This window comes from Ciconia boyciana, chromosome 7 (assembly GCF_034638445.1).
Source record: "Ciconia boyciana chromosome 7, ASM3463844v1, whole genome shotgun sequence".
Taxonomy (NCBI): domain Eukaryota; kingdom Metazoa; phylum Chordata; class Aves; order Ciconiiformes; family Ciconiidae; genus Ciconia; species Ciconia boyciana.
In genome coordinates this window covers 13271086-13289581 of record NC_132940.1, presented here as the reverse complement: position 1 = coordinate 13289581, position 18496 = coordinate 13271086, and the positions used below count along the sequence as shown (strand labels likewise).

The 18496-nt window shown below is 48.5% G+C and overlaps 1 protein-coding gene across 11 annotated transcripts in view; it reads left to right on the top strand.

The window, feature by feature from the left end:
* The window catches only part of SZT2 (SZT2 subunit of KICSTOR complex), a 63898-nt gene that overhangs the window by 9716 nt on the left and 35686 nt on the right, over positions 1-18496 (top strand). For 7 of the 11 annotated variants that reach the window (XR_012043571.1, XM_072868818.1, XM_072868821.1 and 4 more), the window contains exons 10-25: positions 3518-3749; positions 4405-4534; positions 5799-5941; positions 6600-6752; positions 7055-7169; positions 9788-9993; positions 10386-10610; positions 11027-11105; positions 11470-11567; positions 11829-11997; positions 12491-12605; positions 14040-14153; positions 14642-14842; positions 14962-15074; positions 15574-15715; positions 16251-16415. Coding sequence is in view for 10 of the 11 variants with exons in the window: in XM_072868818.1 (XP_072724919.1) it covers positions 3518-3749; positions 4405-4534; positions 5799-5941; positions 6600-6752; positions 7055-7169; positions 9788-9993; positions 10386-10610; positions 11027-11105; positions 11470-11567; positions 11829-11997; positions 12491-12605; positions 14040-14153; positions 14642-14842; positions 14962-15074; positions 15574-15715; positions 16251-16415 (2400 nt within the window). In the remaining variant the exon portion in view is untranslated. The remainder of the gene's footprint in view (positions 1-3517; positions 3750-4404; positions 4535-5798; positions 5942-6599; positions 6753-7054; positions 7170-9787; positions 9994-10385; positions 10611-11026; positions 11106-11469; positions 11568-11828; positions 11998-12490; positions 12606-14039; positions 14154-14641; positions 14843-14961; positions 15075-15573; positions 15716-16250; positions 16416-18496) is intronic. The other 4 variants (XM_072868825.1, XM_072868819.1, XM_072868817.1 and 1 more) reach the window with 2 other exon arrangements.

The following is an 18496-nucleotide window of genomic DNA, read 5'->3' as shown; positions in this document are numbered from 1 at the left end:
GCAGGTGAGGTCCATTGCACTCTCGTTGTCTAGGAATGTCTATGAAGCAGTCTGACAAGTCAGTTTCTGTCCAAGCTGTGCTCAATATTGTGTCTTTTATCCTTCTGTGCACCAGTTCACCTACAGCTTGGACAGCGCTGGAGAAAGAGCCTTTCTTTAATCTGGCAGCAATGGTGAAGTGCTCTTGGTGACTGTGAAGTCCTATATAGAAATGCTGGAAGAGGTAGCAGGTGTGACTCATTCAAAAAGCAATCAGAGAAGTTCACATTGTACCTTTTTGCACAAAGGTGTAGCTACAACCTCTGGCTCAGGATATCGTAACACAGCAAATTCCTGGACTCTGGGGGAATGTATCAGAAATATCACCACATGTTCACCATGCTCCCTGCACTTTGCTCTAGGTATCTCCCTGACACCTTTTAGCCCTTGGAATGCTAAATGGGTTGGTCTTCCGTTTTTACAAGAGCAGAGAGCAGAAGAGCAGCTACACTGGATCAGAGTTACCTTCTGTGATGAATAGCTATGAGCAGGTGCACAGGGAGGAGTAAGAATAGGGTAAACGTACACAATATCTCCTTTTTCCTTTCCTTTTTTCTTCCCTTTAAGCACTCTCTAGGTCTTTCCAGCTCAGGGGTTCCCTAAGCCAGAAATACTTTCTGTGTGTTTTGATGAAGTTTTTTTAGAAGGAATTTAAAAATGAAATGTCTGAGCTATCAAAAATACAGTGTGTATTTCTATGCCAGCCTTCAGAATAGTAGCAGATAATGTTACTTATACTTTGGAAAAACTAAATGCTCTGGGGAGTTGCTGGCTGTGATCAGAAAAATTGTTGAACTAACATCTTAAAGTAGAATTTACAAGTAGATCAAGACATTTAGACATTCAGCACTGCCTCTGCTAAGAAAAAGCATGTTTGGCTAATCAGGGCTCCCTGGACCATTCTGTAGAGAAGTGTATAACAAAGAACAGTTAATTAACGTGGATTGCCAAAAGCTTTTGCCAAAACTTGCAAACTAAAGGTTGTTAAGGAGCCAGCTGGCCGTGAAGCAAGAGGAAAGAGTGCAGTTATGGACTTTGACACTGTCGCTTTTCTGCTTCACTTTGCCAAAGGCAAAATAGAATAAATAGCTAGCTTTGTGCTCAGAGTTGCCTGGAGAGGTTGTTTGTGATATTTATAAGTGCTCTGGTTACCCTCACTATTTGATTTTAGATATTTAGGCATTTAGAAGGCTACTATGGTTAGTTAGGAATGCAGAAGTGCTTGCAAAAGGGGGAGGATTGGAAGGTATGGAAGGGAGAGAAGCTGTGTCTGAGAAGCCATGGGGCCATGGCATGTAATGGAGCTCAGCTCCTCTCCTGTTTGTTTCTGGGACAATGTCAGAGGATTGCCCTCTGTAAAAAAAAAATAAAAAATAATAAAAAAAAATTCACTGACCATTTTGTGTTGCTGTGTGTTGAGGAGAGCCTGGAGGACATTTTTCAAAACCTCATCCTCTGTGAATCAGTCCAGCACCAAAAATGGCTGGGCACAAGCTGTCCAGTGAGAATGGCTATTCTCAGTGTCAGGAATTGGGAAGACAAAGTGAGTTTTCTAAAACCAGAGCTGGACTTTGCGAAAGATACCAAGCAGCAAAAACTTTTGTTAGCTATAAAGTCAAGAACCAGAAATAGATTGCTTTGCAGTAAGAACAAGCTAAAGATTCATCTAGGTATGACTTCAAACTAGGCAAATATTTTGCCTGTGTTTTTAGTTTTGCTTGTGTTGAATTGTAGGAGTGAAGCCAGGATGACTAATGGAAACACAGGTGGAAGTAGGAAATATTTTCATTAATGATCTAGGCAAAAAATGTAGGAGTTTACTTATCATGTTTGCTGTTGATGAAGTAGAAAGGCTTTGTTATGAGAACCAAAATATTGTGCAGAAAGCAGTGGATGAGCACTAAAGCAATAAGAGTGAGGTGACAGTATGAAATGGAAAGAGGCAAACTTATAAATTCTTGTTTAGCCTCTCTGATAAACTAGACAATCTTCATATGAAAACAACACATGGTACAACCCTGGCAAATGCATTTATAGTAACACAAAGCATCCATTGTGGAAAATATTAGTGACCTTAAATAAAATCCTAGTAATCCCTCAGATGAGATACAGGTGAAATATAGTATACACCTTTGATCATCTTTGTTCAGGAAAGATGAATTCTCGAGGTGCAGGTAGGTCTGGGACTGTTAAGGGGAATGGATACTCTGTCATAGGCTGATGACCATAGCTTGATTTAACCTGCACAGTAACAGCTGAAGCCGGGTAAGGATTTCTTCCCTTAGTGCACACTCCTTGTCAATGCTATGGAAATGAAGCTTCTCAGAATAAAAATAATTTAATCAAAAGAACAACTGAGCATGAATTTGGCATGTACTCTGGAAGGTTTCTTCTAAACATTGACGGGGGAAGAGTACTCTGAGGGAGCCTCCCAGCAGGGAGCAGGGGAGCAAAAAGCAAGATGGCTTTAAAATGGAGTGTAATCAGCCTTTGAAGGGGATGGCATGATGTGCCTATGACAGCAGCAAATGCAACTCTGCAGGAAACATAGGATCAAGGCGGCTGACCTGTTCGGACGGTTTCCAGCACATCCAATCACTTATCTCATAAATGCTGCAAGTCTGGCAAACTATAGAGCAGGCTGGACATCAGAATAGATGATTGAGCAGTTGAAACAGCAGCGTGGCACTGTTATAGAAAGTCATGTGTTTCCCTGGGTTGTTTCAGTATAAATACACATGCACAGTCAGCAGGAGTGTGACAGTTTTCTGCTCTTCTGGCTCAGTGGGGCTTGCTGTCAGGTGTTTGTGTTAATCTTGCTAGAGATGCAATGGCCCGCTTAAAGAAAAAGGTAAAAATGTACAGTTTGAAGAACGAGTGAATACTCATTCTTAACTACTTAACTTTGGGAGGAGAAGAGGGTAAACATGGTGAGAAGCTTTTAATGCTTGAAGTTCTAGATTGCATGAAATACTGTCTGTGCAGGAAGAACATGGAGTTTAATTCAAGAATTGGGCCTCACCTTCCAGGTTGTTTATGATCTGGTCCCATCATGTCCAAATGTCCATGTTTCTGCAATGGGATAGATTAACGCTGCAGAGTGCAGATGAGAAAACATTATAGTTTAAAGGCCCTGCTCAACCTGTGCAAAGCAACAGTTTTCTTGGAAAAAAAGATGAGGCTGTGCAGAAGGGAGCCCATTGCAAATTTCAGCACCTCCTCTGTGTTTCAGTTGCCTTCTCTAGTGTAGATACTACATGTACATTTAAAGAACTGTTCACCAAATGCTACTGTGTAAGCAAAGCCTCCCTCTTTTGGGGAGGAGAGAGAATAACTTCAGCTAGAGCAAACAGTTAGATTACTTTGTCCTCCTCATAGTGATCAAACAATCTCACAGTACGTGGGAGTCCCTGGTCAGAGATAAAGCTCAGATGTGTACCAAACAAGCGCTTGAACTTGTTCCTCTGCTCCCATGCAGGCGGATCTCAGCTGGAGGTGAAACTAGTGCTGCTTTGGAAGCATAACATGAGAATAGAGTACTTAGCTGTGACACCCTGGCCCCTGGACCCGTCAAAGCGCAGCACATGGGTGGAGGTGACGATGGAAGGAAGCTATGACATCTTGCACGACATCAGTTGCACCATGAGGAAGCCTATCACCAGTCTGTACCGCACTACAGTCATCCGGCGCTTCTGGAACACCTTGCAGAGGTGAGCTGGACCATCCCCAGCAGTTCCCGGTGTCCAAAGTAACCAAGAAATTCCTTCCTTGGCATGCTGGGGCATGGGTTATGCAGGTGGCCATCCCAACCCATGGTCCCAAAAGAATGTGCTCTGAGGAAGAGGCATGACTGGTGACAGGCTTGCCATCTAGCCAAGGAAAAGACTTGAACTGGCCTGTGACCTAGTCTGGGAGATAGCTTCATGGTGAAGCTATCTCTGCCTCTGAGCCCTGATCCTGCAATGCAGACCTTAAGTCTGACTGCCATCCCATGGAGGTTGTGTGCAGCTGTGCTGCATGGTCATGCTAGGAGCAACACCTCATGTCTCTAGGCCTGAAGGGCCTGTGGGTTATAACCATTTCCTGGCCAGGATGACTGTTATTCCCGGCTATTCGGCGGATGCCTTTTCTAGCACTTCATTCCCAACTCTGATCATCCTCCTTATATAGTAGGCTGTTACGCTTGAACTCCCTTAACATGCTCTTCGTAATCAGGCATTGAATCCCAGCATTGCCCTAGAAAGCTATGTTGGTGTAGATGGGCTCCCAATACGTAGGGAGTGCTGTGTGTGCAGGCACGGGGCTGACTGGGGCAGCAGGGGGGAGAGCGTGGGCTTTTGCAGCTAACTGCCTCTTCTCTTTCAGCATCAACCAGACAGATCAGATGTTGGTTCATCTGCAGTCTTTTGACACAGTGCCAGAACACTTCACCATTCCTGAGAGCACCAAGAATGGGGTGCCCCTCTTCTACATCCCCCCAGGTTCCACCACTCCGGTATGTTCCCTCTCTCTCCCATTTAATATGGGATAGGTTGTCCCTCCTGCCTATTCTGTCTTGCACCAGGGCATGCTGAGTCCCAGCAGGCAATCAAGATGTTCTGTAACTCTTGGGCTTCATCTCTTGCTCTTTGTCCTGCTCAGTAACAGAGCTCACAGTGCCGGTGAACATCCCATCCCATACTCTTTCCCCTCTGAGACATCACCCTGTGTCTTTATTGCTGCAGCTACACCTCTAAGCCCCACAGCCAAGTCTCCTAAGTGTGCTGTGAAGCCTTCTCTTGTAGTGGTATGATGTGTGAGACCGATGGGGAGGCTGACATGCTTATTTTTGCCATGCTTTTTCAGTGGATACCTCAAATGTGTGGAGTTGCTGCTGGCAGTTTTGTGCCCTGGTGGTGTAGCTTAGCACCGTCAGGTGAAGATACAGGATGTAGTGAATAGTTGTTTAACAGGCTCATTGCTCTGAGCGCTCATGTGGAAGGTGCAAGAGAGATACTTGTCATCTGCACAGCAGAAACTAAACAAAATATGAGCTAATAGTTTCCACTGCAAAATTCAAACGCATTGAAGCTCACTGAGCAGAAGTGCTAGCGTATTATCTGTTCCCTGCTAGCAGTGTCCTTGGCATTGGTAGAAGATGACCAGCAGATATCAGAGCTAGGGGAGCTTTAATTTAAGAGGACTATCCCTTGAATTCTATTGCTTAAGCCCTTTACTACTTCAGGTTTGCCTAGTAAATTTTCACTATGTAGGGTTATGTATATCTGGAGCATCCCATCTTATGGCTAACCACCACTTTACGTCTGTGTCAGCAGAGTTGCTATAGTTGGTGGAATCAGTGTTACCATACACACGTTAGTTGCCCAATGCCACCCATTGCTAGTACCCTATTTGCATGAGCACTCTTAGACGGGTTTTCTCAATGTTTAATTGCTCTGCTGACACAAGCCATATATCCCCCTCTCAATCAGAAAGCACACCATTACTTATGCCATCTTTCCCATGGTTGATTTACTTGGTGCTAAGTAGTTAAATTTGTAATTAACTTGACATTTCAGGAACCTAATTTATTTTTGCTTACATTGTACTCCCTGTTTCAATGTGAACGTACTTAGTTATTCTGCTGAGAGGCAGTTACCGAAAGCCAGGGATGTGGCTAGCCTTCTAGGCCTACACAGCTCAGCCGCTAGAGAAATTCCTACTCTCTCTGGGTGGAACCAGACAGCATCTTGCTGAATATTGCCCTTTCATTTTCTCAGGTGCTATCCCTGCAGCACAGTGGGTCTGACTCGAGCCATTCCCAGTTTGCCTCCTACTGGAAGCCTATCCTTTCCATGGATGCCAACTTCTGGCAGAGGTGGCTGCACATGCATCGTATAGTCCTCCTTCTGGAACATGACATGTACGTAACTGACAGGGCTGAGCTCACGTGCACGGTGTGGGCCAGCCTGGGAAAGCAGGGCGTCCAGTTCAGTCTAGTTGCAGAGTTGCAGCTGTCTTGCAGGTGCCTATGGCCAAGGGAAGGGCCTCACTAGTGGGACCTGGTGGATGGTGAAGGCTCATTTATCTGAGAGGGACTGTGGGTTGGGAAGTCATCTTTGTCAAGAGGGGAGCTGTTCTCAGGAGCATAAATTGTTTCTCAAGTCCCTCTTGGGTTTGGATTTCCTGATTGCAGGGGGTGTGGACTGTCCAATCGGAGTTATCCCACACGTTTTTGTTTGCTGCTGGAAAACATCTTCCCTAAAAGCATTGCTTTCCTGAGGCTGGTCCTAATTCCAGAGTTATGTGAATAATAGCCATATATTTCATGGAGGGAGATAGAAATGATACAAGGGTGTGCTTTCTGCAAGGTGGAGAGCAGGATCCCTGTGTGCTCAGGTAGTGTGGCTCTTGCCAACAGGTACAGGTAGGGGAGGTGCTTGGGTATCGGCTGCTGCAGAAGAATAAGGCTGATGTACTAGTCAGAGGATGAGTTGGAATGGATGTAGCAAAGTCTTTCTGGGCTTTGGGGGAAGAAGAGAGACTGTGGTTCTAAAATTACTTTCTGCCATACCCTGCAGGCCTGTGCCCAAGCACCTTCACACACCGGGCAACAATGGCCGTTACAGCACCATCCAGTGCCGCATCTCTCACTCGGCGCTCACCTCCTTGCTGCGGGACTGGAGCAGCTTCGTGCTGGTGGAGGGCTACTCCTATGTCAAACTGATACACGGGTGAGTGGCTCTGAAGCAGTCCCGTGTGGGGAATCGGGCATATGGCCAGACCAAAGATCCAGTTAGACCAGTACGCTGTGGTGGGCCAGGAGCAGTTGTCTAGAGGAGAGGCTTGCAAGACAAGCGGGTATGAAACCCTGCATATTCTGAACTGCTGCTACTGGGTTCCAGGCGCAGCCCAGAGGGAGAGGGAAGCCAGTTGGGGGGTTTCTGCATGCTAGAACTGATGTGTGTTGCTGCCAAGTTGTGTGGGCTGTTGAGCAGGGGCCTATTTCAGCTCTGTCTTAATCCTTCCTCCCTAGCTCTGAGGATCCCGCACCTTCCTCGTTTTATGTGGTGCGGATCATCTCCAAAGCTCCCTGCATGGTTCTTCGGCTGGGGTTCCCCATTGGCACACCTGCACAAGCCAGGAACAAGGTGAGAGCTGGCTGGCTGCTTCCTGGGTTAGGAGCAGAGCAAGAAGCTCTGGATGTGGAAGTGGTGGGTAGATCACAGGTGACACTGTGGGCAGGTATCCTCTAATAACTAACTACTATGTTAAGGCTTAGATGAATGTGAATTTACTCTAACAGAAAGGGACAGTTTGGACAAAGCTTTCTGTGTTAACTCTGTGAAAGATCTAAACCCAAAGACTCAAAGATCAATAGAATAGCTGGTCACACAAATGTTTTTCCCACTGCTTAATTCAACTGTGGGGCTTGAAATGACTCAAAGGTTATCTAGGCTATCCTTGTGACCAAAGCACAGTCAATACTGTCTGTCAGGAACAGCAGATACTTGTCTGACTCATCTGTAAAGACCCCTGTAACGGAGGTACTACATGTTCCCTAGGCTATCTGCTTCAGTAGGTGGTGAATTGCATATGTATATTTTATCATTTGAGCAAGAAGGAGTTAGAGTTAAAATGCGAAGAATGCCCCACATGAGCAGTACAGGGAGAGGAAAAAATGTAATACCCAGAAAATGTTTTTTAAAGAGATGCAAGTCTGCTAGATAGACTTTTAATAACCTCTTTGTATCAAAAGAAAGGGGCTGCCCTACTCAGATGCAGGAGGTGGGGTTACTGGGTGGACTGTTTCTCCAGCTCTAATGGCTGAGACAAGTCTAAGTGTTCCTAGGTAAAACAATAAGTATGAGAGAGATTTCCTGCTATTAAGCTGTGTGAACCTTTTCTTATAAACAGGAGGCTTATCATTAAACCTTGATCTTTTGTCTTCATGAAAGAAATCTCTGGTTTGTCTCACTCAGCTTTAGTGTTAGATTAGTCTGAGGAGAAGCTGACAAACATGGGAAAGACCATCTCTTTCTGAGATAATGAACCCAGATAACACTAAATGCTCTGGCACTCTGGAGGATCTGCCCTTTCATGTCTTTAGGGGATCCAGGCTTTGGGCACTGGTTGCTGGGCCAACACGAGGGCTGGTAATGTCAAGTGACAGGTTTTATGAAGGAGTTCCCTCTGGCAAGTGTCAGTTAATACCTGTCTCATGAAGAAGATGTGAGACAGGCACCATACCCTGCAGCTCTGGGCAACCTCCAGATCATTGCAGCAGGAGCTGTATGTAGCTGTACATAAATTGTATCATGCACAATCTTTTTCTGTTTGTTTGTTTGTTTTTTTTTTTGCCTGCCATAGGGCTGATTAGCTACCCAGTGTGGAGGATGGCAGTAGAACTTAGCCCACCTTGTTTAAGGGGAAGGGGTTTTTGTGTTGAGCTGTTCAAATTTCCAGTGTTTAAGGGAAGGAAAGCACCTGGTACAGTCTGGCTTTCAGAAGGCTTTTGGTGAGACTCCATATAGGGCACAACTGTAGAACTGGAGTAAGAACGGGGTGTCGTAAAACAGAAACCGTCTTAGGGAACAAGGCAAGGAAATTGAAAAAGTGCTCTGTTCTCATCAAAGCAGAAGCTGTTTGTCGTTTTCCCAATCTTTTTAGTAGACAAAGGATAGGGAACTCATCTGCAGATAGGTAGCAGGTAGTGAGCTGGGAAAATACGTAGGTGGCACAAAGCTGTTTGTTTTTCTCTGCCCTTTCAACCTATGTGCTTTGTGGACACCTAAGCAGCACAATGGTGGCTGGAAGCCAGTATTGATAACTGCAAAATAGTGCCCCTTGGATTTAGGAGCTTAAACACCATCAGCAATTCTTCTGTGTTATCAGTATGAAACCATGAAGGGGACCCAAGTGGCATCATAGTGCAGAAAAGAGCTTTGCTTAACATTTGGGTTTGGGGACGCTCCTTTCCTTGATAAAGACATAATAATGATGGGGAAAGCTGCTGAAATAATTAGTGTTGAGGAGGGAGATGGAGAGCTGCTGTTCTTCTGTTTGCCTACAATGGTAATGGAAATTAAAACAAGTCGAACAAAGATCATGAAAAGAAACCTAACCACGGAAATTTCAAAGAAAACACTGGATCAGATGCTGGTGTAGGTAGAACCATATTCAGGGCTGCTAAAAGCTAAAGAGAGTAATCAGGAAGTCATTTTGAAAGTATCTTGGAAAAAATTAACCTGAAAAAATAACCTAAGCTCTTGAAACCTTTTACCATAAAGGTTTGACACATGAATGTGATAGTGGGGGAACACATCAGCTGTGGGAACAGTCTGGCTCTGTCTTATATGTACTAGTTTACATTTACTGTAGGCTGTTGAGGAGAGGAGGAGGGGAGGAATGGGGGTGGGTACTCAGACTCCTTCTGTGGAGGAACTGGCATGCAATTAATTTGTTTTTCATCAGAGTTATGGAAGGAGATTTCTTCAGCCTTGAAATTGTCTCTGGCTTTTTTTGGACCTTTCTTTTGCTTTTAAAAATATTTCTAGTTGTTAAAATATGGACCTAAGAGCCTTGTGTCATGTTGATCTTGGTCTTGCTAGTGTCTCAGAAATAAAATGACCTTTAACTCCTGCTCATCTGTATATTCAAGGAGTGTTCTATTCCTTTTAGTCAGGCTCTTCTTCTGGAAGCTTATTTTGAGTAGCTTATGTCTCCAGACAAAGGTGGTCATGTTTACCTTTTGCTTTTGCCATGACAGATAGTGGAGGAGTTACGGGACCGAATCTTGCAGCTGCGCTTTCCCCACAGGGTCCAGAGCAAGGAGGCAACTCCCAAAGCAAAGAGGAAAATGTTTGGCAGTAGTTCTCCCTCCAAGTCTCCACCTGTGGCTGGGGCCCAGTCAGCCCTCTCAGACAGACCCTGCCTTGTTGTGCTGCACAAACCATTGGAGAAGCTACTCATCAGGTAGCGATGGAGATCCAGGCCATCAGCACAGCCTCCTTGCCCTGGGAAGTGGGAGGGAGGAGGGTCTGTGGATGGTGCTGCCAGTTTCAGGATGAGAGTGCTGTGAAGCTGATGCGTGTTGGGGTGGGTTTGGATTGTGTGGCCGGGAATGGCAGCTGTAGTCTGGGAGGGCTGTGACTTGCAGCAGGGGGCCATGCTGGACAGGCAGATTTATTATTCCTAATTAATATGATGCAGAAGCAAATTTGGTTACGGCTGTCCAAGCAGGATCCTGTGCTGGGCTAGCCATGCTCTGCTGCTGGAGGACTCTGTCCTGGGCCCAGCCAGACAGCTCTGGCCCTGAGCAGAGCATTCTTTCCACTTCAGCGAGCCACACTTCTGCCCTCTCCTAGGTATGAGAAGCTGCCTTCTGACTATCGAGCCCCCTTCATTCTCAACTTGGATCATCCCCCGGTGTCTGGCCCGCTCACTATGGTGGCCAGTCGTACCGCCTCTTCCACCCTGGCCTCACTATCCCGATACTTCTATCACCAGCGTTGGATCTGGAGTGTCCAGTCGGGACTGGCACCAGCTGTGCCCATCACCGCTGTAGCCCAGCTCCTTTCCACACTCACAGAGTAAGTTGCGCACCTGAACAGGGGTGCTTTCTCCAGCTAGTCCTGGGGATGCAGAGAAAGCAGCGTGGATCTGAGGCCTTATTATAGGTAACAGTTGAAGCTGCTGTGCAGAGGGTCCTGTACACAGCTTCTAGAACTACTTGGGCCAGTGCTTCACCCAGTTCTGCAGCTGCAGTTGAGGAAAAGGAGAGTCCTGGAAAACATACAAAAGGGCAAGAGATGTTACTGTGCCTGGAGTATGCTGATCTTCACCCAAGCTGTCCTGTGCAACATGTCACATCTCCCCATTCTCTGTGTGTAGCTCCCTGTCTTGGGAAGGAAGCTGTTATGGGGTGAAGGGTAGAGTCATTCTTGTATTTAAGGCTTGCAGTATGGGTAGAGAAGTCCTCCATGTCTGACTGCCTTTCTGTTGCCAGGGTTCGTCTGTCAGAGGGTTTCCACTTTGCATCCAGCGGGGATGGAATTATCAACATGGTGCTGGAGCTGCCCATACAGGTGAGCCTGAGTGCTGCAGTGTGGACACAATCCTTCATTGCTTCTTCTGAGGTAGATTCACCTTCCTGTGATGGAATTTCGCATCCGCTTCTAGCACACACCCTTGACATGTACAAGGAGACTTGCCTCCTCCCCTGAGGTAAAGCAGCTTGCGGGTTGGGCATTTTCCTGTCTTCATCTGCAGTTAGAGAGCTGCTTTGCTGGTAGGAACATGCTGTGCTGGAGGAGTTCTTGGGGCTGGGACAGGCTCCCTCTCTCCACTGCTGCTAGTGGAGCTGGGTGATGGGGCTGTGTTGGGTAGGGAGGCACTGGGTGGGTGTGGGCTGTTGCTGCTGGCCAGGCTCATGCAGTGTCTCCCCTCCAGATTGACGGCTCAAGTGAGAGCAGCAGCGGCAGGGAGAAACACACCTGTGTCGTCCAGTACATCCTCTTCCCACCCCACTCCACCTCCACCAAGGACAGGTAAGGCTGTTGCCCTGCTCCCAGGGAGGGCCGGCAGCAGAGTCATGGCTCCAGACTTGCCCTTTGCGGGCAGTGTAGGAAGGAGGGAGTCCTCCATCATCTAGTACAGACAACTAGTTGTCATGGATTGATCACCAGTTAGCTGGGCCTTTGCCTGCAAACCTAGGGTTTGTGTGGCTGTTCTCACAGCTCTGAGAGGAGCTGCAGTGGGCTGCTGGCTCTGTGCCATCTCACAGGACTTGCCTTATGTCTTTCCTCCAGCTTTTCGACAGATGATGACAATGATACGGAGGTAGAGGCCATTGAGGTGGACACAGAACTGAACCTGGTCACTGAGTGCTGGGTAGAGCCACAGAGCGGCCATGTCCACAGTACTGCTGAGAATTGGAAGCACCTCCATGGCTTGCCCTACCAGAAAATACCTAAAGCGGTGAGTCCCTGAAGGGGTAGGGGCATGAGCTCTTTTATGGAGGGAGAAGGGTTTATTGCAAGTGCACTGCAACACTGCAGTTGAATTATTGAGGGCCAGAAGAGATGGGAATGCTGTTAACAAAAGAGCCTGAGATTTCTAAAAGAGGAACTGGGCTACTGGACAGAAAAGGTTTCTGGATTGCAAGGCAGTGGATGCAATGCTGCTCTCGGATAGGTGGGAAAATCCAAATTACTTTGTCAAGAGCCATTCCATTGGAGGGGAGCAAGCTGGACCAGAGCAGGGATTGCAGGCAGTACTGCCAATGCATCTCCTGAACAACGCAAAAAGAGGCTAAAGAGCTGGTGGAGAAGGAGGGAGCGATGAGTGAAAATAGGGCAAGTCAGGGGACGGGATTATGGGTGTTTCCTCTCCTTGCTTTTAGACTCTTTTCTCCTGCATTTGGGGATAATAATTCTGCTGCATATAGCTGAGCCTTGACTGCTTATTGCAGCTCTATCCCCGGGACCTCGCATGCATTGCCACCATGCTGACATTCGAGTACATCAGCCAGTTGTGCCAGAACAAGGAGTGGGTCTGCCCTCCTTCAGACACCAAAGCTACTGAAGGTGAGTCCAGTATATGTGTCCTAGCAGGTTTGGTGGAGCAAGAGGCAGCTAGACCCTGAATGTCTCAGGGCGTGTTAGAGGTTTCTGGAAGGTAGAACAGGTATTTCGACAACGACTTTCTAGACTTTGATGACTGTGGATCACTTTGTTGCACTTGTGCTAAGCTGCCAGAGAAACGGCTTCATCCCGGGAAGGCCAAAAAAGCACTGAGGCTTTCTGCCCAGGCTGGAGAGGTGACCAGGTGAGCAGGGGGGGTTGGACTAGATGACCTGCAGAGGTCCTTTCGAACCTCAACCATTCTGTAATTCTGTGAGAGGGGCTGACTTCTGGAGCAGAGGGAAGATGAGCTCACCTATACAGTGATGGGCAGGGTATGCCTGGGCAGATGGTTGTACAGAACTTGTAAATGATATGAAGGAAGAGCTCCTCTGTTCTCAGTTACAAGACACAGTTTCTAGAGCAGTTTGTGGGACGCTTGCTTTCTGGTGGTCCTATTCATCTCTGGACCCTCTGTGAATGCTCCGTTAGCCCACAGAGATAGGGAAGGGAACCTTAGGAGGCCTGGTCTGTCCTCTTCCTTCAGGATAGTGTTGTGTATCTGATCTGACATGATTAACATAGTTCATTGAGAACTCCAGGAGTATGTGGGGGGGTTCACCGTTGTTAGGCAATCTGTTCCAGAACCTCACTATTTTTGCTTTCTTGTCACTAGTTCACCCCATGCTAGATCTTTTGTTTGCTTGCCTTGCAGTGAATAACACAGCAGATACTGGGTGGGTTTGAGGGAGCCAGGATCATCCCAAAGGCTGAGGGCAGGACCTGAGGGAACCCTATTGGATCATATCACTGGCCCTGTGGGAGGGGGAGAGGGCCAGGAAAGCTCAGGGCCTGGAAGGCAGAGACTCCTTCCTGAGGAAGAGGACAGAAAATGCCTGCAGGGATGTGCAGAGTCTGCCAGATGGGAGATCTCTCCCAAGAGCAGGAGAGATCCTTGTCTCTGACTATGCTGGTAATTCAGGCTGTCTCTGGCTCCCAGCATGGTCATTGCTCTCCGTCAGTGTTACCTGTGACACTGATGTTCAGTTTTTGTCTCCTGGCAGCTCTGGGCCCAAGCTGTGTAAGGCCTCACGGTGGCTCCCCGTCCCTCCTCGTAGGAAGGTGGCAATAAGCCCAGGGGACTCTTACAGTGAGGTACCCCTCTGTAGGTAGCTCACAACCTGCTGCAGCCTCCGGCAGCCTTTGCTCTTTCCCCACGTTCATTCTTTGTATCCCTCTGCCCTCCTAAGCAGAGGGAGTTGGGGCAGTGTTGCTGTGTACCTTCACTTGTGCTACTTGCACTCCGTTTAGGGCTGGCACCATGCATGCGGAGGTGGCCTGGGAGACAGGGTGATGTGGTGCCCACAGGCATGTTACATTCCCCAGTTCTTGTTGCAGATCCAGACATGGGGGCTGGTTTTGGAGTGCATGAGATCCCATTCCAGTTCAACCTCATGAAGCTGTTGCCCAGGTGCCAGCAGGTTGAAATGTTCTTCCTAATGCTGACAAAAGGTAGGTGCCTCTTCACCACCTGCCTGCTCTTGTCCTCCCTCCATGGCTATGGGCACCTTGCTCTGTGTGCTTGTCTCCCTGGGCAGCAGGTGTGTGAGAGCTGCCATGCCTCTTCCAGTAGCTCAGTGCTGTTCTTCCCATCTCTGCAGCCCTAGGGCTGTCCAGGTATATTGCTGTATTTCTTGGGATGATAGTTTTGGAAGAGTTGCTTTTGAAAACATTAAACCTAGACTGTTGCTCTGTGGTGGTGGTTTCTTGTCTTTAGCCCCATGCATCTCCAGAACAGTTACAGTAGCAGAGTGAGTCAGTGCAGAGTAGCTAATGATGCTGGAACTCCAGGGCTTCCTCGACACCCTCCAAGTCAGCCTTGGAGAGGTGCTGGGGGAAACTTCTGGCTGTGTGGAAGTGTCACTTTGCAAAGGGCTGGCCTGGGCAGGTGGTGGCTGTGGAGATGCTGTCTCTGAAGCTGCCATGGTTCTGTTTTGGAGCAGAGAATGAGGAGGTGACCAAGGACTCTTCGTTTGTGCCCAATGAAATGCTACTAAACCTCTTCCATGGCTGCCTGCAGCATGACCTCAGTGACCGGGAGATCCCCATGGCTGATGCTGATCATATGGCTTTCATGGAGCAGGTTCTGCAACGGGATCGTGATGGCCATCAACCCCCCTTCACACTCCCTGTGATCAGAGGTAAGGGCCAGGAGAGTGGCAGCGGTGACACCAGGAGCTGGGGTGTTTCAGGAGTCTTGCTTTCAAGTCTCTTCCTCAGCTGGTGTTTCTCAGGTTGGTTTCTCTGTGCTGCATTTCAGAAGAAACCCTGAAAGCCTCTGGGACCCTGGAGCAGCAGGATGCTTCTGCATCCTATCATCTTGTCGGCAGCAATGGCACCAGGGATATGACTGGCTCCACAAGTACTCTGCAGGTACTGGTACACTGCTGTCCTTCTCCTGAGCCCCCTCTGAAGGCAAGGCAGCAGCTGTTGAAGAGCAGGAGACTTAGTAGAGGGGTTGAGAGCAGATTGAAAGGCTGGTGTTTTTTCCACACTTGGCAGCACTTTAAGTTGTAGCCTGTGGCTGAAGTCAAGCAGGAATCTGGTAGGTGTGTGAATAGTTGCACTGCCAATGGGCCTACCCTGTTACAGCAGCACTGATGCTGTGCCACAGATTGCTCAGAAACCATGGGCAATCACTGCCTGGAGATCAGAACCGGCCCCAGCAAAGCTGGCTAAGCATCTCCTGACTGTTGTGTTGTGTTTCCTGGAGCCAGGCTGCTCTGAGAATGGTGCAGGGAGTGGCCAGGGTGATTTCAGCACTGTGCTGACTGGCAGTCGTGGAGGAACTTGCTCTGTGTGGTTGCTACCTGCCTCAAGGTAGGCGTGTGCCACATGCTATGAGCTTATCCAGCTTCTGCTCTTTCATCAGAGCCTCGGCAACGCAGAGCTGCCTGAGGATGACGTGACCCTGAGTGACATGACGGGGCCCTTTCCCCCACAATGGCGATGTTATGCTAAGCTGGTCAACCCGCAGCATGTGTTCCTGACCTTCCTGCCAGCCACCTTCTCAGGTGAGGCCGCCTGTTGTAGGGAGCAAGAGGAGGCAGCAGTCCCAAGTGCCTCCTCAGGAAAAGAGCAAAAGCAGAATCAGCTCTGGTAAGATGGAGAGAAAATTGAACAACAGAGTCTAGACCCAGTCTTTTTGCACCATATGGCCAGGAATAGAGTAGTGCAAAGTGCTGAATGTCTTGCTCTTCTCTCCTTGGACATGGTGCTGCCCACATAAGTGTTTTCAGGCAGGGGATGTGGCTTCGAGTCATTTGCTGGCTGCAACCATTGGACTGTTTTCCTAGTAGGGTTGTTAATGAAAGGAGTAAGGAGAATGCTGATGGGATGGTCTGGGAGAGTCCCTGCTTCTGGGCATTGGCACTGGTCTGGCTTCCACTGAGCTGCTGGTGAAGGCTGGTAGGCTCAGCTGGAAGTACTCTGTGGAGCTGCTCCCACAGACAAAGAGGTAGCAGGGACATCTGCCCTCTTGGGAATGTAGATGGAGGGGTTAAACTGTTCTCACTGGACAGAGGGTGATTTTATTTTGTTTTCTTCCAGATGTACAGAAGCTGATGGCTTGCGGGTTGGACAAACCTCCAAAAGATGAGAGTCGATCTGGAGAGGATACCCTGGGACCTGTCTGTGCAGAGCGAGTCAGGGCTGAGGCTGAAGAAGAGGATGCTGCAGTGCCATTACCTACCCTCAGCATAACACCAGCCCACGGTACCGCCCTCAGGACAGCACCTTGCTAGAGTATTAGTATCCTTGCTATTCCCAAGCACACTGTTGGGCAGATTGAGGTAGGAGGAATAACAGAATCACAGAATCGTATAGGTTGGAAAAGACCTTTAAGATCATCGAGTACAACCGTAAACCTAACACTACCAAGACCACCACTATACCATGTCCCTAAGCACCTCATCCAAATGTCTTTTAAATACTTCCAGGGATGGCGACTCAACCACTTCCCTGGGCAGCCTGTTCCAATGCTTGACAACCCTTTCAGTGAAGTAAAATTTCCTAATATCCAATCTAAACCTCCCCTGGCGCAACTTGAGGCCATTTCCTCTTGTCCTATCACTTGTCACCTGGGAGAAGAGACCAACCCTCACCTCGCTACAACCTCCTTTCAGGTAGTTGTAGAGAGCGATAAGGTCTCCCCTCAGCCTCCTTTTCTCCAGGCTAAACAACCCCAGTTCCCTCAGCCGCTCCTCATCAGACTTCTGCTCTAGACCCTTCACCAGCTTCGTTGCCCTTCTCTGGACACGCTCCAGCACCTCAATGTCTCTCTTGTAGTGAGGGGCCCAGAACTGAACACAGTATTCGAGGTGCAGCCTCACCAGTGCCGAGTACAGGGGCACGATCACTTCCCTAGTCCTGCTGGCCACGCTATTTCTGATACAAGCCAGGATGCCACTGGCCTTCTTGGCCACCTGGGTACACTGCTGGCTCATATTCAGGCGGCTGTCAGCCAACACGCCCAGGTCCTTTTCTGTTGGGCAGCTTTCCAGTCACTCTTCCCCAAGCCTGTAGCGTTGCATGGGGTTGCTGTGGCCCAAGTGCAGGACCTTTCACTGAGCCTTGTTGAACCTCATACAATTGACCTTGGCCCATCGATCCAGCCTGTCCAGGTCCCTCTGTAGAGCCTTCCTACCCTCAAGCAGATCAACACTCCTGCACAACTTGGTGTCATCTGCAAACTTACTGAGGGTGCACTCGATCCCTTCGTCCAGATCATTGATAAAGATATTAAACAGGAGTGGCCCCAACACAGAGCCCCGGGGAGTACTGCTTGTGACCGGCCGCCAACTGGAGTCAACTCCATTCACCACCACTCTCTGGACTCGGCCATCCAGCCAGTTCTTTACCCAGCGAAGAGTACACCTGTCCAAGCCATGAGCAGGCAGTTTCTCCAGGAGAATGCTGTGGGAAACCCTGTCAAAGGCTTTACTGAAGTCTAGATAGACAACATCCACAGCCTTTCCCTCATCTACTAGGCGGGTCACCTTGTTGTTGAAGGAGATCAGGTTGGTCAAGCAGGACCTCCCTTTCCTGAACTCATGCTGACTGGGCTTGATCCCTTGGTTATCCTCTACGTGCTGTGTGATGGCACTCAGGATGATCTGCTCCATCAGCTTCCCTGGTACCAAGGTCAGGCTGACAGGCCTGTAGTTCCCCGGGTCCTCCTTCCAGCCCTTCTTGTAGATGGGCGTCACATTTGCTAATCTCCAGTCAACTAGGACCTCCCCAGTTAGCCAGGACTGCTGGTAAATGATGGAAAGGGGCTTGGTGAGCACATCTGCCAGTTCCTTCAGCACTCTCGGGTGGATCTCATCAGGCCCAATAGACTTGTGAGTGTCTAAGTGGTACAGCAGGTCACTAACCATTTCCCCTGGGATTATGGGGGCTCCATTCTGGTCCCTGTACCTATCTTCCAACTCAGGGGGCTGGGTACCCAGAGAACAATTGGCCCTGCTATTAAAGACTGAGGAAAATAAGGCATTAAGTACCTCAGCCTTTTCCTCATCCTTGGTCACTGTGTTCCCTCCCCCGTCTACTAGGGGCTGGAGATTCTCCTTAGCTCTCCTTTTGCTGCTAATGTATTTGAAGAATTATTTTTTGTTGTCTTTTACAGCAGCAGCCAGATTGAGCTCTAGCTCAGCTTTGGCCCTTCTAATTTTCTCCCTGCACAGCCTTGCTACACCTTTGTAGTCCTCCTGAGTTGCCTGCCCCTTCTTCCAGAGGTCATAGATTCTCCTCTTTTTCCTGAGTTTGAGCCAGAGCTCTCTATTCAGCCAGGCCGG